We start from the raw sequence: 24,675 nt of genomic DNA on the forward strand, positions 1-24,675 counted from the left end.
AAAAGATCCAGGACCATCCACTGTGGATACTATGAGCAACTCTAGGCCACAAAGTACACCCAGACACAGTGCCTTGTACCTTGGGGTTAGGAATCTCCTTTTAGGGAGGTGTGGCCAGATTCAAGCTTAATGTATGTGAAGTAATTTCTTTGGTATGCACATGAGGATATGAGGGTGAAGAGTGCTATCGCACAGATCTGATACTTCAAAACTATATCAAGACTGTGATCAAGCCTTAGAAAATAGCTGTAAGATCCTGGTTTCTGGCAGTCAGGGCTGGCTCTGTGCACAGGCAAAGGAGGCAGCAGCCCAAGAAAGCAGAGGACAGTAACACAGCAAATGTTTTCCTGTTGGTTTCGTCTGTCAGAGCCCTGGGGAGCTGGGCTGGTTGCTGCTTCTCCATGGCAGTAGAAGTTTACATCGAAATTTCCATTACTTTTCCCTTTCCCCCCCAACTATTGCAGTTCTTTAGATCCACCTTTGTGATGTGCTTTCTCCTCCAGCTCTGGTTCCTCATACTTGGGGTGGTAAAATTCAATTTTGCCTGCGCTCTTGTAAGTCTTGAGTGATGTTGCTGCAATTGTGATGAAACTTAATGTGGCCTAAATATTTGAGCAGCCCATGCTGAGGTTTGTACTTCTGTGTGCTCCTAGCAACACCTGAGCTAGATATTTTAAAGCTGACATTTATATATGAGCTGCAGTCATCTTAGTTGTGGCAGCATAAGCAAAATTTTGGGAACTGAGCACTGCTGAAGGGAAAATATAATACCGTAAGCATCTTTGAGTGAGTGTTGTCCCTCCAGAACCTGCACCCTAAGCTATGAGAGAAGACTTTCATAAATGACATTAAGGCTTAGCAGTCTGACAGGAATGTTGTGAGGATACAAAATGCATCTCTAGTAAGACTGTCTGTATTGTGATCTGCTAGACTAAAAGGTAACAGGAAATTGAGACAGAGGCCCTGAAAACAAAATTGTTACGTTACAGCTTAGTGGGAACTTCCTTTTTTCGGTCCATACTGTCCTGGGTCTTCTTTCTGGTTGGCAAAGCTTGTGTATGAAGTAGTTCAGGGCTGTTTTGTGCCAGGAGTGTGGCATGATGTGGCTGTGAAAATGCCCAGATAGTCCCTGTTCCTCCGTTGCTCCATGGGTGGATTACCCAGCACCAATGACTTTCCCTAGGGTTTTCTGCCTCACTGTAACACATTAGACCGTGACTGTATCAAGTGATCCCTTGACCCAGGAGCTCTTCCCAGGTCCAAGCATGCACCCCACCTTTTTCAGGGGTGGTCCTCCTGCTGCACCTCACTCTCCTTTGGAAGGAAAACTGGGGAAGAGATTCGATTCAAGGGGCTCACAGCATACTGTAGTCTGTGCCCCACATCTGAATGAGAACTGGGGGAGTGCGTTGTGGAGCACCCCTGCCCTGCAGTATAGATGGTGTAGCAAGGGTGTTGTGAGGCAGAGCAATCTCCCCCATAACTCATGCCATGCCCTCCCCACATAAGGAGGGAGACAAAATCTGTTCCCAACTGACCCCCCTGCTGCAATCTACTAATTTTATCTCCTAGAGGATAATGGAAGCACATACTGGACAGCAATTCACAGGGATAATTTATTCCCCCAACTCCAAAGTCATCTACTTAGTCTTACTGCTAAGACATTTATTAAACATATCAGAGTTGATGGTGGAATTTAAAATTAGAGCAAGGCTTTTTAATAGTACAGGCAAAACAGGATTTTGTTGCATGCAGAGGACAGTCTGTCCATCTTGCTCCATCCCTTATGTTTTGGTATCTGCTTCACCGGCTCGTTCTTACCCTGAAGCTCCTTATTCTCCTGTCCCTGCTGAAGCACACTTACTCCTTCAGGCCACCGCCAAAATAACAGATCCACCTTCCTAGACCCCCAGCATGTTGAGAGACACAGACCCATGTACTGACCCCACACCACCTAATCCTATTTGGCTTATTTTTGAAGGAAATCGGGGAGTGGAGAGTAATATAGCCCAATCATCTTGCTCTAGATTTAAAATGCACGTCTGTATTGTGGCTATAAAACATGATATACAGGTACTTTCTCTTGAAACGCTGATATGACTTTCAGCTTGTTTGTGTAGTACAGAGCCTTGGTGAAAGAAGGACTGGAAAAACATATCAGAAGTACATATATAACACTTTTGTCAAAGAGTATTTCTACAGACCCCCTAAATACCAGCTTTTGATGGTGCTTTCACACAAACTCCATTTCTGTACTGTTGGTTTCTGAGAGATCTCTTCAGAGCCTAATAGCAGGCAAGCCATTTCACTTGTAGGCTTAGACAAGAGTAGTTTCAGAGGTGAATCTTTTCAGGATTTATTGAAGGCTCTGGTGCAACTTCATTGCATGATATAGTGAAATATTATCCCCCTTCCACCCTCAGTGAGTTACGTGAGGGCTATTGTATCAGACAATTTGCTGGGCACAATTTCAGTGCTTAGGTAGATGGGAAGTGAAATTTCAGGCCTTTAGGTTGGCCTCATCGTCTACTGAATTGCCTCTTTAGAGCAGTATGCACTCTAAGTGGCAACTTAGTACTAAAATCTTTCAATACAAGCCCATGTACTAGATTTTCTCCTTTGACTTTTCCAGATCCCTGCCTCCAATGAGAAATCGTGAACACAGAATTGCCTATTATTAGCATCGCTTAATCTCCTTCTTAACTAAATTTCTTCTGAGCTTTATCTTACCCAGTCTAACACCAAAACAAACTGCTGAATGCACTGCTGCATGTTTCATGTATGCCTGTGGAACATACAACCTGCTCAGAGGACCTGCATGTGTCCTTCTCGTGCTGTGTGGGTTATGGCATGCAAAAATATATTGTATTTGTAGTAGGATGCTATATATGTTCAGAAACCGTTGAAAGTCTTTGGAATTCTTATAACTGTTTATTCATTCTTTTGTTTAGGAGTCAGTGACCTGTAAGTGCTCATTATGAAGAGAGATCTGGTTTTCTTGGTGACTCTAATTAGCCTTGCCTTCCTGTCACTGCTAAGGTCTGGATATCCTCAACATATTGCAGAGGAGTCCTGCTCAGTTCAAATTCTTGTTCCAGGCCTCAAAGGTAATGTGGAAGTCTACTCCATCATTCAAATACTAATCCTTTCTTTCTAACAGGTTCTTTTGCACCACTGACTGTTTCTAACAGAGGCAAAGAAGGTGCCTTTCAGTTGTCCTCTTATTTGTCCAGTTTGTAGCCTCCTTGAAAATGGAGTTTTAAGGTTCGTAAGATGAACTTAAGTCTCCTAAAATGAACATGGTTTCACAGCCAAAGTTTCCCAGACTCGCTCCTGATCAGTAGTGCTTGTTTCTCTGATATGCTACCTGGTTGCTTTGTCCGTGCACACTCATGAATGATGCGCATACCTGAAGACTGTAAAATCAGGCCCTACTTTATATCTGCAGAGGTTTTCATTGCCGTTTTGTGATGTACTAATGGGAAGTATTTTGTATTTTCTAGTCTTCTGCTTGTCTTCCCTTGATTTTTAAATGCTCAAGTGCCTATTAGAAGAAATAAAAATTAGTTAGATTTTTGGCATTTCTGTAACTTTGGTCAACAAAAGCAACATTTTTACAAAATGTGCCCCCAAACTATTGCTGAAAAAGGATGGCATAATAAATTATTGATCTTTTTGTAGCAAAAAATGTATTAAAGTACCTTAGATAGGAAATTAACAGCTGGGAAGAATTAGCATTTTAAAACAACAGCATCCATTATGGTGTGAAATCCTCGCCCTGTTTAGTCAATAACAGTAATTCTCGTTATGGAGGCTATGGTATTTCTATTGGAGTGTAACACCTGTGAGCATGGGGAAACACCTGTTAATTAAGGAAAAAAAACCCATGAAAATCACCAGTTTATCATTAACGATAAAAAAATGCATTGTTTAAGAACTGCACAACTAACCTTCCAATTTTTCTGGTGGTTATGCATGATAGTATCATAAAACTCATCTAAAAATATTGATGCTACTAATGTTATTTAGTGCAAACCTGGGCTTTACCCAGTTGCGTGAGGACCAGAGCATGGACTGCAGGTTCTGTCTGTGCTGGTTAATTGATTGGTGAGGGCAAGGCTCAGTTCTGTCCTGCAATTGTTCATGCAGTTAAATTGTGAGCACAGCCTGGCCACAGGTTTGGCTGTGGCGTAAACTGCCCTCTCCAGACATTGCCCAGTTTGGATGCGGCTGCCCTGTGCTGGAAGCAAGAGAATTGGTCTGTAGGGATGTGGGTTGTGCTTGGCCAATTGGCTTCAGGATCAAAAAAGCTCTCCCGTTTTGTTTATTATTATTACAGATGCAGCTTTGGATGCCTGAACGGAACCAAAATCTATTTTTTTTTTTTTATTTTACTTCAATAAGTGGCCTTTGAAGTCTTCATAATATTTACGCCTTCTGCAGGTGTCCTAGTTAGAAAGAACGACACTATATCTAGGTCTTCTGAGGCTTGACTAGGCCTTGAGTAAAATTGTTTCATTTGTTTGATGTATTTGCTGTGAAATAGGCATAAGATAGTGCTGTTGATGTGATTCACAGAGAAGAACACAATCAAGTTAAATATATGTTGTCTAAAGTTACACAGAAGATCAGTCAAAGGGTCAGACCCCACAGCACTGGGGACCGAAGCTTTGAAATGATTTTTAATTTGAAAGAAGTTGACAGGCTTTGACAAGTGTAACTTCTTTGCCTTAGTTTCCTTACTTGTGTAATCAGTCAAAATTAACATCTGTGATTACCATTTTTATGAAAGGACTGTTACTATTATTATATGCAGCGGAGTTTTTGAAAACATAAACAGTGCAAGACCCTGGCCCTTCATCAGAAGGCAATCCTGAGCCAGGAAGCAACAGAGAGGCCTGAAAACCATCTTGTGTTAATGATTTCACTCCGCTTCATGAGATGTAGGCCTGGCAAAAGTGAGAGAGATTGATGTACAAATTCAGTGAAGCACAAAATGGCCTGATACAGCCCTAGTTAATGTGAAATCCCTAAAAAGCTATCAGTGCTTCAGCTACGCTGTCAGGGGGACTGGCTCAGAGAACTGGTAGTGAGATACTGCTGTCCCCCACTGGCACAACTCCAACCCATTTCGGTGGCCAAGGCTTCCTTTAAACTGAGCATATATGTGGCTGCGTGCCCAAATTTCAGCTCCCACACAGTGGGATTTGCTCACTGCGGTTTTTAGATCTGCCCCATCTCCTCCTCTGTGGGGCTGCCGGCAACATCTCCGATGCCGGGGGAACAGAGCCCCGCACCGCTGCTGGGCACGAGCCTGTCAGGATTTGGGAAAAATAGGTACAGGGAAGAAGTGGAAGAAATGAGGGAGACCATGGTATATGTGAAAGGGAAAAAATAGGAGGAGAGGGTTAAGCCTAAGAGGTGGTACAGAAAGGGGAGCCCAAATGGGGTGGTGGAGGAGAAAGACACCAGGGAAAATTACCCAAAAGTGGGGGAGCGTAATGGACAAATTTTAGAAGAACAGGAAGAAATAAGGGGAAAATAGAAAAGAAGAGCACAAAGAATGAAACTGAGTAGAGAGATTGGAAACTAAAAAAAAAAAAAAGACAGACACAAAGCCAATTAGGACCCCACAGAATAAAAGGGGGAATTGGAAGAGGGATGAGATGAGAATGGACGTAGAAATGGAAGATGAAGAAAGCCAGTAAAGACACCAAGAACAGAAAAAGGCACAAATGAGTTTAAGGTCAGCAGCTTAGGTCTTAGGGACGGATTTTTTTTTTTTTTTTTTTTTTTTGTAACCTTAACAGTATAAAGGAGCAAGATGAAATGTGGAAGGGAAAAATACTATGGCTCTGAGAATCCAGACAGCAGACTGATCCGTGTTTTAGAAAGCCGACAATATTAATAACGGGAAAAGTGTGTTGTGTGTAAAGAAGGGATAGATGATGAAGCTACACTACATTGCTCACTCATATTCTTCCTAAAGTCCTGTTCATTTTGATAGGCCCATGAGATTGAAGTTACTACTGTTACGGAGAAAAAAATAACATGGAACGATCCGTCAAAGCTTAAATTCTTGGTTTGTCACCTTGTTTTGTCTCCCTTCTAGAATCTAAAGCAGGAATTGTCTTAATAGTCTCAATGGCATACAATACATAAAAAGTCGATGCTACATAAATAAAATAAAACCAATTTTTTTACGCCCACACTTGATGCATCTACTCACACAGGGAATATGAGTAATGGAAGAAAGTTATCACCGGCCAAAGAATGCTTAATAGGTCGCGTAGTTTAATATTTGGTGTGCTATTTTCATTACAGTATATGGTACAGCTCAAGGTAGGCAGGATGCAAACATAATCAGAGACAAATCCTGTCCCAAAGAATTCACAAAAGGAGGTAAATCGACAGCAATGGTAAGATATATTGTTTGAATTATGAAAGTGCGCTCTGAGATGACTGGACAAGAAGCTTGTAGTAGTGTCAGGGTTGTGCCTGATGCCTGCGGTCCTGCTGCAGCTCAGTACCAGGGCTAAATTTCTTTCGGGGGTGTGGGGCATCACAACGCTGTGGAGCACTGCTGGGCATATCTCGCTGGGTGTACTGTGCGGCACAGGGACTGGAGACCAGAAGGGGAGAGCAGAGGTGTCTTTCTCTAAGTTCATTTGTATGTTTTTTCTTCCTAATTCAGGAATCAGAAGTTCAAAGTTAGTGTTAATTGGTGATAAATTAAATTCATTGAAATTCCTTGACAGAAAACTGTTTTGTTGCCCACGACACCTGCACCGGCATTGCTTCCTCAGCTTGCACAGTGTTCACAGGGTACATACAGCAAAAACAGGGACTTAAACACGGCAAAGCTGAGCTGGACCACTGATCACTCCCTCTTGGCCAAGGTCTTGCCGCTTAAAACAGCTGATAACAAAAAATGCAGAGTGGTCTGTAGCTGGGCCTGTAATGGGATAATCTCCTCCCAGGGAAAGTTTCTTAAACACCCACAGTAAGGAATGCAGTGTCATCTTATTATAGGAATAAATGCAGGCAAGTGTAATGGCCTGAAGCAAGAGTGATCTATTTTATTGATCCCTAATGCACGGCTTTCACTCTGAAGAACATGTAAAGCAATAGGCTGTAATAGCCTTCTCTCAGCCTCCAGAGAGCAGGCAAAAGTCATTGTCAGGATTTATCTTTGGGAAGCAAAGAACTCATAACCAGCCCTGAGGGGGAAAAGGCAATCATACAAAGCCTATTGGTTACCTGATAATAAAAAAAGTGACATTCCCAAATGTGCCAAATAATAGCCTGTTTCATACTAACCATATTATTCACTGGGGATTATGCGAAGTTTGTCCTCATTAAGGTCAGAGAATGGCCTATTTTTGCATGTCTGAGGGCAGGGAGGGTGGTCTGGAGCCTGCTGGCAGCCTGAAGAAGGAAAATATAACAGATGGAGGGCTGAGTTCAGCTCACAGCCACCTATGTCTGCAATAAGGAGAGAGAGAGAGAGCTGGAGGCTGCATATTTGAAACATACCATGTTTTGGATTGGTTTTAAATGTCATCTTTATGGTCCCTCTCTGAACCACAGCTGCCAGCTATGCCAGAGAGCAGAGCTGGAGGGGTACATGAGAACCATTGACTTTCCTGCTGTGGTGCTCCCTTCAGCTTCCTAAACAGCAGCTAATGCTACTCTCCTCTGTAGAAATACAGCATTGGGACATCAGGTGTGTTGTGCTAGCTCTGGCTTTTAGATCCTGGCATTTTCTTTTCTGTGGAAGCTGTAGAGCTTCTCCTTCATTTAAATATTTTTTGTAAAGGTGACTATGTAAGTCATTCTTTAAATTTCTATTTTATGTCAATGGCAAACTACGATAGTAGTACAATAGTAGGGGGCGAAATTTGGGGCATCCCCAAATTTCCAATGACAGGCACCAGGGAGGCAAACATTTACAGAAACTGATGTTTAAATATGCTGAATATAATAATGTGCCATGAGACATGTGCGTGTAAGTACAATGCACAGTGGTTCATACCATAGAGATTAAAAGGCACAGTGTATAACTGAGAATATGGATTAGGAGATAACTCTTTCATACTTAAAAATGATCGTCTAAATGAGGGATGTAGCAATGCCTTCCTATAGGCCTGATCCATCCTTACTCTGTAAATGGCATAAACTTTTTTCTTTTTCTTTTTAATTTGAGGTTATAGTTAAGCCATTTTCACTTGAGACTTAAGCATGTCCTTAGCAGATACTCAGGAAGTGTTTGGTGAACACAGACCCAGAAGTTTATGCACTAAGTTGGGACCTAATTCTGAAGCTTCTACTTAAGTGAATTGCACCATTAGGCTTTTTGGGAGTTGATGATATGAGTACGATCTGCAAAACTAGACCCATTATATGAGACTTCAGTAATATATTGACTTTGGTTTTGTAAGTGTCTACGCCAATTGCAGGAAACTGTTTTCCATACATCAAGTAAAGCTGTTAAGTCAGATCCTATCTGCTTTTTTTTTTTCCCCTCTTGTTATAGTAGGGTTTTATTTTCAGTGGGGAGAATGGCACTCTTGTCACTGCCACCAACAGAAAATAGTCCTGGTTTAATATGATTCTTCTTTTTGTTTCCTTTGTATCAACAGGGGAGTCTGGAGAAAAGGGGGAGAAAGGTGCTCCAGGTCGTCCAGGCAGAGTTGGGCCTCCAGGAGAAAAAGGTAACTTCATTAAAGAAGACGTTTTGAAAGTCATTCCTGACCAAATGCTGCCTTTTCTTGTGAGGCGATGATGGTGGGCATCCTCTCTCCTTTTGCTGGGTAACTAAATCATCCTCGGGCATTTTCGTGTACCATTGTTGTGTTTTAACCCCAGTAGATTAAAACCCACCCAGCTGCTCGCTCACCCTGCCCCATGGAATGGGGGAGAGAATTGGAAAGGTAAAAGTGAGAAAACGCGTGGGTTGAGATAAAGACAGTTTAATAGGTAAAGCAAAAGTCGCACACGCAAGCAAAGCAAAACAAGGAATTCATTCACTACTTCCCATCGGCAGGCAGCCATCTCCAGGAAAGCAGGGCTCCATCACGTGTAACGGTGGCTTGGGAAGACAAACGCCATAACTCCGAACGTCCCCCCCTTCCTTCTTCTTCCCCCAGCTTTATATGCTGAGCATGATGTCATATGGTATGGAATGTCATTTGGTCTGTTGGGGTCAGCTGTCCCAGCTGTGTCCCCTCCCAACTTCTTGTGCTCCCCCAGCCTACTCGCTGGTGGGGTGGGGTGAGAAGCAGAAAAGGCCTTGACTCTGTGTAAGCACTGCTCAGCAGTAACGAAAACACCCCTGTATTAGCAACGCTGTTTTCAGCACAAATCCAAAACATAGCACCCTACCAGCTACTATGAAGAAAATTAACTATCCTAGCCAAAACCAGTACAACCATATGCACTCATTTGTAGATTAACTATTGCTTTCTGGTCAAAAAGATTCATTTTGGAAAAAAGAATTCTTGATTTTTTAGAAAGGTCTCTGTGAAGAAAGTCATCATAATGTTGTCTTCATAATTTGCCTTCTGCAAATGCAAACCTCATATTAGATCAGAGGGAAAAAATAATGCAGCTCAATTTCCTTGTTTCCTTTTGTTTGTAAGCGTGAACACTCACAATACCTTAATTAAAACCATTGAGGGAAGGCAGTAAACCATAATAGGCAGAGATGGCCATAAGTGATTCCACGTCGTCTTGGATCACGGTTCAGTAATATTTATGGAAAGATGGTGGTAACACTGTTTGCATTGTAGTTCAAAATATTTGGAGCTCTTGAGAGGAATGGTGCTTAATAGCATTCAGTTATACAGCTGAGAGAAACGTGGCATTTCTGTCTTGCAGGAAATTCTGTCTTTTCACATTCGTTTTTCTCCTGAAGCAAGGAGGAAATTGGACCACCATAAATTTTCCAGGAGATGCACATTCTGAAAAACTCACATTAGGAGTAGTCAAAACCTTTTGTTTCGATATTGAAATTAAACATTTGACATTCCTGTCATCAGAATGATGGAGTGAGTTAGTTTTTACTAAACTGAATTTACAAGCTTCCTTTCAAAGCAATCGCAGTGGTAATTTACACTTCCTTATGATGATGCATGATCCGTTGTGTAGTTCTTTTGGGCAATTATGGGAGTCTGATACCTGCGTTTTTTCCTGGGACCAAAATCTGTGGCTAGAGCTCTTCCCCCTACAATGCGCTGAAAAATTTATAACTCTCATGAGGGGTGTGTGTATTCAGTCAGTGTATTTCCTGTATGGAGATGTACCCTTCAGGGACGACTCTTATATAAAAATATTGGAAACTAAAATTTCAACCCTTGCAAGGTAATACAGCATGAAGAGAAGTTAAAGTACCACAGAATAATTTAGGTTAAAAGGTCATAAAGAGCTTGTCTAGCCCAATCTTCTGCTTAAAACAGGGCAGCCTTCAAATTTAGATCAAGGATCCTTCCATTTCTTCCTCCCTGTCACTGATGAAGGACTCGTTCCTGAGGAACGGCACTCATTATCAGCTGCTGATTAGACTTTGGCAGCCTTGCAGCAGCATCAACTAGCCCTTTCGGCACCCTTGAATGCCTTCTGGCCAGTGCCATGGACCTGTGTACATCTAGGTGAAGTAGTCCTTAACTCAGTTGTCCTCTACCATGGCTAGCATGTCCTCACCAGATCTTTGCTACCGGACATGAACTGGGAGGCCAGAGAGCAGACCTTGCCAGTAGAGACCAAGGCAAAGAAAGCGCTAAGCACCTTAACCTTTCCAGTGTCCTTTGTCACTAGGTTGCCTTCCTCCTGAGCAGAGTGCCCATGTTAACCTTGGTCTCTTTTTGACTGCTGCCTTACCTGTACTGTCTTTCATGTTGTCCTTCATACACCTAGCCGAGTTCAACTCCAGCTGAACTTTGGCCTCCTGACTTCATCCCTGCATGTTCTACCAGTTCCCAGAACAAGCCAAAAAGCAGAAGTCCAGGGCTTTTATCCTGCTGCTTGCCTTCCTCTCTTCCGTCAGGATCTTGAACGCTGTCATCTCATGAAGGCAGTCATCGTCACTGCAGCCAAGGCTATCATATCCACAACCAGAGGGTATGTGAATAACAGGTCAAGGAGACTACCATCTCTAGCTGGAAACCCAGTACCTGCATTAGGTAATTGTCCCTGACCCACTTTCTGGATTTATTGCTCCTCATGCTGCTCTTACAGAAGATGCTGAAGTAGCTAGTTTCCAATTATGGAGCTTCTTACAGTTGTTAAAAGAACTCTTCACATCCAGTCCCGCTTCTTGACAAGACAGTCTGTAATGAATGCCCACCATGACGTTCCCCTTGCTGGCGTCCCCTCTAAATCTGACTTACATGCTTTTAACAGAGCAGTCGCCTGTTATGAAGCAAAGCTCCATGCGTTCAAGGTGCCTTGAGCAATAACCTTGCAGAGCATAACCTTGCCTTGTCTTCCCTGCCTGTCCTTTCTAAAGAGCCAATATCCATCCACTGCAGCACTCCTGTGGTTCTGGCTCTCCCATCATACCTGGGTGATTGATGTCATTAAAAGGTCTCCCAGTTCCTCCTGTTTGTTTCTCAGGCTTTGATCATTTTTGTACAAGTTTGAGATGGGCACCTGGTCATACTGCCTTGTCACGGGGAGCTTGAGAGCCTCTCCCATCGTGCATGTTTCTCTAGCTTGGCATTTTGTCAAATCAATTCAAAATGTTTTGGACCATCTGAGAAATGGATGTACTCTTTTTCAGTATTTTATTTATACTGTAAAATTGCATTTATTTGGAAAATCATTCTCATAAGGAATGCTTGATTAATAATAATGATAATTTTCCAGTTTTCCAGTCCAAAATTCTGATGAGATTGAAAGAAGAAACACTGAAGTGAAAATTCACTGCAAGAAAACATACTTGAAACAGAAAAGAGATGAAAGAAAATTGAATATTAATGCATACTATATCAGTATTTTTCCAGGTAGTGCTTTCAGGTTAAGCACAGGCAAAATTTCTTACTGCTTCTGTAGCTGCTTTACTTTGTGCATCCAAATTTGACTTGATGTGTGTATGTTTTTGGAATATTTGGTAAACAGCTTTATTTGAGCATAGTAAGAAATTTCTACTAACAAGCTCCTGTTTAAAATGAATTCTAATTAACTCATCTTTTCATTAATGCTGTACATTTTGTAGATATATGCCTTCACCAACTCCTTTCCACAAATGCTTCTTCAAAGAAAAATAAATTGTTACCTTAAAAATAACTTGGACTATATGGTGCCCAATTTCATGATACCATATCCAGTGTATTTTCTGAGTGTTACAGTGTCAACTGGATAAGCATACAGACTTTACAGACGTAATTTCTACCATACGGAAGGGACACAGAAGAACATCCAGCCTTGACCTAGAAAAAACTTTCAGTCTCCTGACCTCTCAGTCTCTGGTTGGTTCACCTCCACAGACAGTGGAGTCAGACAGTAGTGCCCAAACCTGAGGTTAAGCTCATGCATACATACTTTTCCTGTTTGCTATCCAGAAGCTGGAACTTTGAGGCAAAAATAAAATATAACAATGTTCTTGGGAAAAATCATGTGAGCCGCTAACACTGAAATATCCAACACACTGACCTTTTTTTCCTATTTGGTTGTTCATCTTATTTATGGAGGGTTAAGAACTGAGCATCATTTGGAGGTTGATAATTTGTTCACTATGTTGTTCTCAGAAATAATCAGTTCATCACATTTTCCCTGGACAGATTATCTAATATCCATTCATGACCTGCTATTGGCTTTGCTTTTTTATCTTGTTTTGATCTCTTGATGGGCACTGATGTCCTTTAAAGTCCTCAGTTGGTGTAAAGCTTAGACCTGTGATCCAGGTACATAACACATAGCTTAGTGGATAATGAAAAACAGATAAAATTGTTGCATCGCTTTGCATTTGCCCTTTTCTAAGAGCACGTGGATGATCACAGCAACTCTGTTTCTGTGCAGTAGCCTGTTAAACTGCAGTCACTGTGTTAACATGTGTTTGGCCCCCTGTATTTCTATTGAAGCCTAATAATTGTTGTCTTGTTGGGCTAATATTTGGCTCCTTCTGTTGATGGAAACTGCTAAATTTCAGTGTATATTTCTGCTCTTTGAGTAAGTGATGGTTTACATGAGGGAGAACTGTAATTATTCTGCAATATTTGTAGAGTTTTTAACTTCCGGTGTTAATTCACATTATCATAATCCCAGTAATCTTTTTTTTTTAATTTCTTCTTTCTTTGTTTCATTTCTCAGGCAAGTTCATCCTAAGAAAATGTGCTTAGTTTCTTTGAACTCCTTAGGTATATAATAATCAGTGAATAAATAACATACAAAAGAAATGGGTTTTTTATGGTATATTTGACCTGAAACAAACACCTCAAGATTCAAAAGTGCTGTAAATGTTTTTATCATGTCTTTTCCTCATGATATTTTCAGATTTTGGTAGTTCAGAAACTGATAAATATTAAAACTTTCTGGTGCTTACTGGAAGTAAATCTGGTTCTGAGTGTTCTGATGTTTCAGGGTGACATCAGACATCCTGATGTCTTTGGGCACTGATTAAGGTTAAATTCCACTTACTTTCCTCATTGCTTTTAATTAATTGTATAGGTCAATTATGATGCATAGCATGTCAGCATAATATAAAACTGTGTTGGCCTCATATAAAGCATAGAGTGCTTGTGAAATGGCTGATTTGGACAAAAGTAGAGTGTACTGCAGTGCAAGTTTTGGGGTGTGAAGTTAATAGGTGCAACTTTCCCCACTTGCCCTGATTGCTGTACTGTGCACTCCCATGTTGGGAGTGAACTCAATTATTTGACTGAATCATGATCCTATATATGAAGCTGAAACTTCCGTGTATACAAATTCCACAGAGATATTTCAATAACAATACAATACTGTGAATATTCCCAGAGTAGCATGTATTCTGCTTATGGCAATCAAAATAAGGAGGAGAGGGTGAATTTACTGCTGGAATGCATAATCAAAGGCACAGCATGTTAAAAATGTGTTCTTCAAGACATTTTATGTTGCAAAGGGGGCTCAGAGCAACCTGATGTAGTTGAAGATGTCCCTGCTCGTTGCAGGGGGGTTGGAGGAGATGACCTCTAAAGGTCCCTTCCAACCCAAACTAGTCTATGATTCTATGATTTTTCTTAGAACCATAACCACTTGAAAATATATTATTTTAGTATTTTAATTTCAGCCTTTATGCATCTTACTTCATTTATACTGGTATGTGAAGCAGAGTCACATACTATTCTTGGGCATGGAACTCAACTGTCTCTCTCTGCCTTTGGAGCGTTAGCACAGTCCCTGGCATGGTTTTGGCTTGTGTCAACAAACACTTTCCTAGACAATTCTTGGGCACATTTTGGGAGCTAATAAAATGAACAGCTTGCAGGTGATTATCCTGGTTTGAAGAGTAAGACAATTTAATATTGTGGAGTGTACCATTCTCAGCCACCTGGTTCCCACTGCCGGGGAACAGTCCCAGGCATTTAGTTTACTAGTACAGGCATAGCCTCTTAAGTATGAGAGAAGACTCATTAATTTAGCTGGATTGGAGCCAGAGTGCTCAGTCATTTGTATAATCAAATTCTAAAGAGAGGTAATAATATCTTAATTTATATTTTAGTGTTACTGATTGCTCATTAATATGTAATCAATCAATCCTTTAAATTTCTGCATCAACTTTTACATGAATTTATTGCTCGCTAAGGAGTGCTGCAGGCAAGATTCCATATAGAAGTTCTGACATTGACAGTTGTGGATTCACAAAGTGGGTGTCTGGTTCAAAACTGTCTTTCAGTTCCACCTGAACTCAACAGGATTTTGAGAAAACCCGTGCTAAACTGGGTGGACAAAAAGATGGCATATGGGCTTCAGTGTAAATAAATGTATTGCCTAGGACACTTGGGATACATAATTTAGTCCATACTCACATGATGCCAAAAACCACAACTGTCACTTAAAACACAAGAACTGCTCTGAAATCATTAGCAGCAGCCCCAAAGCCAACAAAATGCTGCCCACCATCAGAAAAGATACCAAGGACAAAACAGGAAGCTCATTTTTGCAGCTGATTTTGCTCTGTATAAAAGCCTGACCTGAGGGTGGTTCTGGCCTCTCTCTCTCAAGAAGGACATGGGAGATTAGAGAGGTGGACCAGAAATGTGAAGAAGATGGAGGAACTGCCTCATAAGGAGAAGCTGGAAAGGTTGAGACTCTTCCATCTTTACGGAGGAGTCTGAGGAGGATATGATCAAGGTTACGGAATCACAAAAGCAGTGAGTGAGGTGACCTGTTGTTCCCCGGATCCCATCATACCTGAACTAGGAGGCACTCACTGACGCTGCTGGGGGGACTGATTCAGCAACTCCATCTGTGATGGACTGCAGATAGTGGCTGGGGTTGCGTGACCTCCCTATATTGCACCTCTTGCTGCCACTGTGGGAATCAGTGTTGGGCTAGAGGGACCACTGGTCTGAATAAGCTGGGTATTACGTTGTTAATGTAAGTCTGGCAAGATACGTGTTTCATAAGGGCAATTATTTGTGTTTGTGTGCATCTGAATATAAAATCCCCCGTTCAGGAATGGACCATATTATTCCCATTTCTTTTGTTTTGAATTACTTTAAAATACTTTAAACTTTTCTGCTGTCTTCCTAGACTGGATTTTTTTCTTACTATCTTTAGTTTCCTTTGCAAATTTTCTAGCCTTTCTGATTTCTAGTCAGTATGGATTGATAATAGTTTCCTCTTTTTTTTTTCCTGTTTGTTATGCAAAGCTTTTAAAGTTTCACTTTGTCATTAAGATACGTGTCTAACATGAGTGGGATGGATCACTGCTGAGAGGTGTTTATTTCTCCATTGCCTACCAAGGGAGCTTAGATAAATAGCTTAGACTAAAAACCTAACTTTCAGGTGGCTAATGCTGGGTGAAATTAATTTGGCCCAACTACATAAAATGCCACCTGGGATTATCTACTCATACAAGATGTAACTGTGTTGTAACCACTGTTCCCTAACCAATCACCAACCTTCAGTGGTGTGGATAATTCAGACTATTTAGCGTAAAGCAGTAGCGTAGTCTATTGGTGTATTCAGAATTTTCTGGTTTCCAGTTGCCAATAGTTTAAAAAAGTTAATGTAGATTACTACCATACCATACCATACCATCATTATATCCTTTAAAAATACTGTTCTCATTCAAGTCAGGCTAAATATTTGCATTGGGAATACTGACTGCTGCAAGACTAAGGAGATACACTGGGGGAAAGACATTGTAAGCTTGGTCTATATCTTACCTTCTTTTTCTGAGTATCCTCTGCAGATTGCTGTCAAAGATGGCACTAGAGTCAAGCGGCCTTTGGTCTGGTTTGGTACACTTCTACTTTCGTTTTTAGGTAGGTGTCCGTGATGTCCACTATGTCAAATCATGAAGAATTTCTATCTGATTTGTCTTCAAATCCTTAAATTTGGGAAGTAAACTGCTGCTCTCTTCCCTTTGACACGATTCAATTCATCTGTGACATGGTGAATTTGTGTTTCTGCTGGATTTGTCTTTTTGACACCTTTTTATTTTTTTAAGTAGTTTTATACCTTTATGTCTGTTCCAATTAATCCTGTCTGAAGAGATTGGCCATACTGTATGAAGACCTCCGTTTGGCACAGAGCCAAAGCCCTCATTTTTTCACTGGTTGTGCGGCCCACCATTCATGTCTGGTATTTTATTTCTTTTCTTTTTGTGGGTCTGAAAAGGCCACCAAGAAGATCATTTAGAGTTTCCTTCTCTTCAGTTCCTTCCAAAATCCTTTAAGTCTTCTGTAATTGGTTCCAGTGTATACTACCTTCATCTGAGAGATGACAGATGACTTGCTTCATATTCTCCATTCAAACTTTCTGTTAGATTTCCTGCTTTTGGCCTGTGGACACTTAATTTCTTTCATTGTCCTCATTTCTTTCCAGCTCTCACTTCCTGATTTCATTAAGACTCTTTAGACTGCATTTTTGGCAATCATAGGGCCACTAAAAAGGACGTTACAAAAGGTATTAAAACTTTTGAAACCCTCAAGGCAGATGGGTCTCTGTTGAAACCTTGTGATTTATTTTGCAGAAGAAGCAGAATAAGCAAGCCCCTGGAGTAGAAGCAGGGGTTAGTCACTGTAAGAGAAAACCAAATCCAAACAGTTCTTTTAATGAGCACATTCTTTTAATGTATGTCTTCATTGTTTGAGATAACACACTTTTACTTCTGAGCAGATCACGTGGCTTTTACTGGCTATTACTGAGAAGTAGTTTGGTTTCTGGGCAGTATTTATGAGAAAGAAAGTGAAATAATTTTATATATTATATTTTATTTATGCACTAGATCTATGTGTTTATTTAATTTCAGGTGTGGCGGCCTGAAAAGAGAAAGCATTCAAACATCTGACAATCTGTTACAATAATCCCAATTCATAAATATCCAAAGCAAAAAAGGTCACTTTCAGAGCAACTTGATAAACTCATTACAAGCTGATACTTTAGAGATTTTCAAGAAAATACCCTCTCAATATACTATCTATATTGGATAAATATGCAATGGTAGCATCAGTACCTTTATAACCTGCACAGCCCAACGGATTGCATCTTTAAGGCAAGCCACGAATCTGTTCTGAAAGGGAATCTATATTCCAGAAAGTAGATCTTCAGCTGGCTGAGTGGACTACTTCCATTCTTCCAGTAGGAGTATATAGCATAAGAGAAAAATATTTTTGTTTTCTGGTAAAATTTCCTAATTGAGTCCATATCCAGTAGTGACTGAATTTGATCCTTGTTGGAAACAAAAGAAAATCATTGATTGCAGGACTTGCCAGTAATTAATTAGACCAACAAGCCATACACATTTGGCTTCTTTCAGTTCAGAGAAAATTATTTCTTCCTGACTCATGCCATCAAGTGACAGTTGCTTGAGACTTCATGGAGTAATACACAGGACATCTCTTAGCCCAGTGGTGATCAGTTTATATTCTGAAACTTGTTACTGATTACACTTTTAAGTTAAAGGTAATGATGAAATGGGTCATAAAATTATCCAGCTTTTAAAAATATATAGAGGAAATATGTGACTATCTGTCCAGGTGCAGTAACAACAGAGGGCAACAGATCTTCAGTTGTCATAGGTCCACAACTGAGGCTGAGCTATGAGAACTTACACGGTGGATCCTTATGGTAGATTTTCCTCCTAACTTGTCTCATTGATTCCTTGTTCCTGTGTAGCCGAACAGTGCATAACAGATGTTGCTTTGAGCAAAGAAACAATCTTTTCAACAATCATTGAAAAAACTGCATCAATATTTCCTAAAGCAATCTTTGTCTTGGGTTTCTGCAGGATGGGAGCCTCAGAAGGCATTTGGCTTCTCGTCCCTGTAGTCCCGCCATACCCGCTCTCCATTAATACTGTGTGGTGCAGTGGGAAACTGATCTCATATGACGTAGCTGTACAGCTGTGCTGCCTCCAGACCATGTTTATCCTTGAAATCATGATACTAAGAGGCCTAAGTCTGATGGCAGAGCATTGATTTGCTCAGGTGTTGCACCCAGGAAAGGGTATCACCAACGTACACTGGGATGTGGTGTTATTTCCTGAGGCTCCTTGGGCCACAGGAGCTGCAGCGTCAGGCGAACTCTGCCACATTCACTACATAGTGAGTGTAACAAAATGACAGGTCTCATTTCATAGGTCTCAGAAAGTCTACCTAAAACAAATCAGGGAATCCTCTCTAAACCAAAGTATCATTTAGAAATAACAATCTGACAAGCTTAGACTGCGTAGAGTTTATTGACTATAAATGGCTTGGTTTAAGCCAAAACTTTCAGTCATGCATAAAACTGCTGTATTTACCTATTAGGTGACTAGTGCTTATTAATTTCAACTGCTGATCCCCTAAACTTGTAGATGAGCTCTGTAGACATGGGGTTGAATACGGTTTTGCTATTACAGGCTAAAGTTCTTCTCTCAGTTTCACATCATTAAGATAAAGATAATTATTTTTCATAATGTTTGAGAAATGCCATCCAGAAAAACTGTATGACGTAACAGGCGTGCTTTATCTGTTTTATTATTTGAGCTCTGGAGGAGCTCAGACCAATGACATCAATACTTGGACTGTGGGACACATTTTATTAGTAACAGTGCTTCAGCTTCGTTTGTGAAGACAGTGATGGCAAAGGAACTGCCTGTTCCAGTGCAAGTTCTGTTTCCTCTGAAGCCATTCTAATATTCACTTTACATCACACAGGAAAGTACAACTAATAGAAAAGAGGTCAAAGTCAGACAAAGTAAGTAAATCAAGCTGTCTTACATTAGATTTCTGGATATGCCTCATGGACAAAGATAGGTGACAGTGGCTGGTTCATGCAGATTTGTTGACAATTTCAATTGACCTTAAGAAGTGGATAGTTGTCTTTTATTTGTAAAAACACAGCTGAGGAAAATGATTTTTCTGCTACAACTGTACTTTGAAGTATTCTGTAGAACTGTCTTTAAAATTAGTAACATTCAACATTGCTGGTTTGAGTCAGACTTTGTATGAACATGTGCTTGTGTCTGTGTATATATGTATATATGTCTATGTAAAATTTCCATTAATTTTCATTTTTCATTAACGTAACTTTCAAATGTAAAAGCAAAGAATGAGCATGTGACTGCTTCCACAGCGTTTATATTGTAAAAGTAAGCCATTAAGCCCAAATTCAGCCTTCAGTCACAGTGGAGCTACTGTATTAGATGAAACTGTCAGTTGTGCTTGGATCCTTTAGGTCTTCTCAACTCCATGATAGTTTTAACCCACTGATCCATGTTTGAATGCAATCCCCCCTCATTTTCAACATAATTCTGGCATGATCACCTGAAAGAAGTTTGCAAAAGCTTTTCCAGTGGCTCTCAGCCAAGATCTGTTTTCATTTACACCTGCATGCCTCGTTAACGTCAATTGCTTTGCAAAGATTAAATCACTGTCTAGGTTGTGATATGTAAGTTCTTCACAAGGAGTGAGCTGGACCTCTGGAGTTCAATGAATATTGGGGATACAGCGTGTTTTTGCTCACTGTAAAAACTGATATTGCAAGCATGCTACAATCTGAATGAATCAGACTACATTGCTACCTTGTGTCTTTCATCTTTCTGTTATGTATAGGAGAAATGGGGGACAAAGGACAGAAAGGCAGCATGGGACGGCATGGAAAAATTGGTCCTATTGGTTCAAAAGGTACGCTTAGTTCAATGTTTCTCCGTTTGTGTTTCAGATGAAAAATATGTGATCATTTATGTTTGAGACGAGTTCAGGAGCTTGAAAAATAGTTAACAAGTCTCGTAGTTTACCATAATAGGGAGTTTCTCACTGTAGTCAGCCAGATGACTGAGATCTCTCAGCCGGTTACCTTTCGCTCTGACAGCGGTATGTTTAGCCTTAAAGCAGGGTGAGAATCCTGGTTTAAGGCTAAATAAAGAACTTTGTGCACCATCACACAAGTGTGGACAGTTAAGAGAAGCAGATGGGAACATGCACTGTATGTTGGCAGGTTTTTAAGAGCCAGAGCACTTGAATTCTAATCTTGCCTATTCCATAGGCTTCCTATGTGACTTTGGTTAAGTCATTTGGACCAATGTTTACTTAAGCATCTAGATTATGAATCTAGATTTAGGCAACAGCATAGCATATCCAGCCCTTTTCCCTCTACGGCATCTGAACTTATTGGTTCTGTGAAGTTCATGAATGTCAAAAAATGGATATTGGTACATATTCTTAGTGTTCAAGTTTCATAGCTTTGGCTAGCCTTTGTTGTGGAATGACTAGGACAGAAAAATCTTTATTTTTGCTTAGGCCTATTTCTACTTTCTACATTTGAATGTTTCTAGAGAAAAAATAAACAAGTGCTAAATGAACTGTTAACCAAAAAAGCTGCCTTAAATTTATATTCTTTTTCATGTCTTTAGGTGAAAAAGGAGATAATGGTGACATAGGACCACCAGGTCCTAATGGTGACCCAGGTAATCCATGAAACACCTTGTGTATGTGAAGGATTTTACAGGGTGCATGCATCATCACCAAAAATACATGTCTGTTTACATGCTGGGGCAAATAATGAAAAATTATATATTTGTATAGGCACTGTAATATTTCACTGTAATATTTTCAAATTACTTAAAATTATTGAAGCTGCAGTGGTTGCTGGACTTGTAGTGTATTTGTCGGAACAATGTCCCAGAGCTCCTGAGAGGTGTGATCACTCCAGAAGACTAACGGGAACTGAAGTGCGACTGTCCGTATCATTCATCACCAGTGCAAAGGGACATCTCTGCATATCCCACTCTGGCTTCCAGCCAACACAAAGGAGCAGGTTGGAAGCTCCTGCCCCTCCATAGATTATTGTTACAGGAGCAGGAGAGTAGCAGGAATACAGATCTTCCAGAGAAAAAGGTGAAAGCCTGGCATAAGAAGTGTAAGCCTTACAAAAGTGGCCGATTCAGATTTTACCCAATTCGTCCCTTCCTGGCAGGGTGCTCTAGAGGTCCACCAATTAGTTTTCTCATGAGAACATAATTTGTCACTAATTATTGAGCCAGAGTACCATGTACCTAGTCATCAAGCACAGTTTTGCAGTGTAAGTACCCTGTGCTTAGGCTGACTTAGACACTTAAGTTGAGTAGCCGGGTAGTCAAATGCAGATTTGAACAATTACACAGAGAACTGGAAACTGTAATTGATCCTCATTTTGAGATTTGAGCTCACAGATGTAACAATTACCCTTTTAGTATTCTCATTCAGATTATCTTTGTCAAAACAGTATCAATTTGGGTTAATAGATGGTTTTCTATTGTCTTATTTTATTGGAAGAAGAACTGTAAATTCTGTATTTTCAAAAGTACAGAACTGCATTTTGCAGGTAATTATGTGCATTACATGGTTGGAACATTAGCCTTTTGGATCTGCTGTGTTATGTTCCTCGGGAGGAACAGGAGAACAATGCCCTGTGCTGATTTTTGCTATGAAAAAGTGCTCTGGAGAAGACTGAGGAGAATAATTTTGCTCAAAACGGGAAATTTTGACAAATGTTTTTAGTTAAAAAAAAAATCTGTTTTTTTTTTTTTTCAGGGGATATCTGTCTGTGTTTAGGTTAGCACTAATCATGGAGGGCTGAAGCTTCATGGAAAGTGAACTGAGTTGTTCTGGATAGGCCCAGACACCCGTGAGAACCATACGATGGTGCAGGGTAGCTCTGGGTTTCTGTCTGTTATTTGCAAGACAGCCCTCTCCAGGGCTGTCAGGCTGGGCCTTTTCATAAAATTGTTTCGATAATTATTGAAATTAGCTAGCTTTTTGATTTTGGTGTATCTGTATCATTTCACAGGCATCCCCTGTGAGTGCAGCCAGCTAAGGAAGGCTATTGGAGAAATGGATATTCAAGTGGCCCAGTTGACAACGGAACTAAAATTCATAAAAAATGGTAGGTTGATTTTATATGAATATTTTCCTTTCTTGTTGCCTCATTTTACTGGTGTAATTGCTCGTAGAGAGCGTCACCATCTCACATCTGATTTGTGAAGCTATTTTGGGGTGTACAGTAAGTTGGTTTATAGAAATGCGAGTGCTCACTTTTCAGCACTGCCCTCCCCCGCAGCTGTTGCTGGTGTGCGTGAGACAGATAATAAGATATATCTGCTGGTGAAGGAAGAGAAAAGATACAAGGAAGCCCAGCTCTACTGCCACGGAAGAGGAGGGACGCTGAGCATGCCCAAGGATGAGACTGCCAACAATCTGATCGCCTCGTACATCAACCAAGCCGGCCTCACCAGAGTTTTCATTGGGATTAACGACCTAGAGAAAGAGGGAAATTTTGTCTATTCTGACCGATCGCCCATGCAGACCTTCAACAAATGGCGCAGCGGGGAGCCCAACAACGCTTATGACGAGGAGGACTGTGTGGAGATGGTGGCGTCTGGAGGGTGGAATGATGTTGCGTGTCATATTACCATGTATTTTGTGTGTGAATTTGACAAAGAAAATGTCTAAGCTTGTCTGCTCTTTCTTTATTTTAAGAAAAGTTTTTAAGCCAATTGTACAAGTTATCCCATGTTTATAGAGTACAAGTGATATTTTGCAAGTATGTGGCATCAGTGTTGTACAGCTGTAAATACAATTTAGGTATTTCCAATATTGGTATTTCAAATATCAGTATTTACCCTTCAGAAGGGAAGAGCAGTGATAAGACATAGCTTGTTTTTTCTGTAGGAAAATATATGTATTTAGCTAAAAATGTGGTTTGGGACTAAATTCTGCCCTCACTACAGTCAATAAATGCGATTGCATGACTGTGAGGGAAGGCAGAATTGGGCCTCTAGTTGTTAGAATGATTATTTCTGAAGAAGTAGATTCCTGATATTCTTTTATCTTAGCAAAATTTGTAGTTATGTATGTTAATTGCTTGTAGTGCTACAGGGATATTTCAGCAACAAGGCAAATATTTTGTATACTTCAGTTAACAGGTACAAATATTACTGTAAGTTTTTTGGATGTGAAGGTGTTACAGCTTTCTTTTGAAAAACAGCCAAAACAAACCAACAAATCCTACCAATTTTGTAATGTTCCTTTATTAAACTGTTCACAGATGTATGACAAGAAGGCACTTAAGTAAACTGAGTTTTAGTGCTGAGGGAGGACAAAGTTCTTATAGTTTAGTACTGAAAGAGGGATCCCAGCCAGGTGGGTGTTTTGAAGTTGGCTAAAGGTAAAAGTAAGATTTTGGTTTTCTGCATTCTTCAGTTGAGAATGATTCAGTGCATGAACTGTTTCAGGCCCCAGATAATTTCTTAAAGTAAATGCGTTTCACTTTTGTATAAGATGATCTTGGTGCATCTTGTTACAAAACAAACAAAATACCAGCCCTCCACAATTTAAGGCAGACTTCATAAACAGACAATAAATCTCATAAAAATGGTTTAGCTAGTAGTTCTTTTTGGTAGGAAAACGGCTTCCATGTTTACTCAGATTGTAAGGATGACCCCCTGAAAATCAGCAAAAGTTTCCAAAATTTTCGTGATTATGTATATAGCAGTAATAAGTAATTTGCACAAATAATTTATGTACCCAATTTACAATTGCATGTGATGGAAAATGTGATGTGTATTTAAAAAACTAACAACGTAATTTCGCAAAGGAAATGATGAATTACTTTGGATCTTCCTAGGAGCCCGTTGCATGACATCTTATCTTGCTGTTAGGCATAGAAAGATGACTGCAAAATCTCCGGCTGTGTTTTTTTAGGAATACCTTGCACAGTGTTTTCAGATGATTTTTTAAGGAGAAATGATCCTTTGTATAACGTAGTAATCAAAATAAGTATCTGATCATTATGGGAGATTGGTCTACAGGATATCCACAGTGGAGGTGGATGTGGTCCCAGAGATTTCAGCAAGACCAACTCATATCAATTCTACAGTGCCGTGGTATATAAACAATCAATGACCATACAATTCTGTTCATATCCACAGAGTCTTACAATATTTGATGCGATGCTATTATTATATACCTAAGAAAACAAAATATTTTGCTTGCTATATTTACTCTGTGA

General features: G+C 40.2%; 1 protein-coding gene across 4 annotated transcripts; it reads left to right on the top strand.

Moving 5' to 3' along the window:
* Window positions 1–2,972: 2,972 nt before the first annotated feature.
* On the top strand, window positions 2,973–23,155 carry COLEC11 (collectin sub-family member 11). 4 transcript variants are annotated; one of them, XM_009574137.1, is made up of 6 exons: window positions 2,973–3,107; window positions 8,643–8,714; window positions 20,241–20,312; window positions 21,041–21,094; window positions 22,456–22,551; window positions 22,726–23,155. In XM_009574137.1, the coding sequence occupies exons 1-6, from the start codon at window positions 2,978–2,980 to the stop codon at window positions 23,115–23,117; spliced, it is 816 nt and encodes a 271-aa protein (XP_009572432.1). In that variant the 5' UTR covers window positions 2,973–2,977; the 3' UTR covers window positions 23,118–23,155. The 4 variants fall into 4 exon arrangements, with proteins under 4 accessions (XP_009572432.1, XP_009572434.1, XP_009572433.1 ...); XM_009574139.1 differs by lacking the exon at window positions 20,241–20,312 and having other exon boundaries at window positions 2,978–3,107; window positions 22,726–23,117; XM_009574138.1 differs by lacking the exon at window positions 8,643–8,714 and having other exon boundaries at window positions 2,978–3,107; window positions 22,726–23,117.
* Window positions 23,156–24,675: the final 1,520 nt, after the last annotated feature.

The sequence above is a fragment of the Fulmarus glacialis genome, unplaced genomic scaffold (assembly GCF_000690835.1).
Source record: "Fulmarus glacialis isolate BGI_N327 unplaced genomic scaffold, ASM69083v1 scaffold633, whole genome shotgun sequence".
Taxonomy (NCBI): domain Eukaryota; kingdom Metazoa; phylum Chordata; class Aves; order Procellariiformes; family Procellariidae; genus Fulmarus; species Fulmarus glacialis.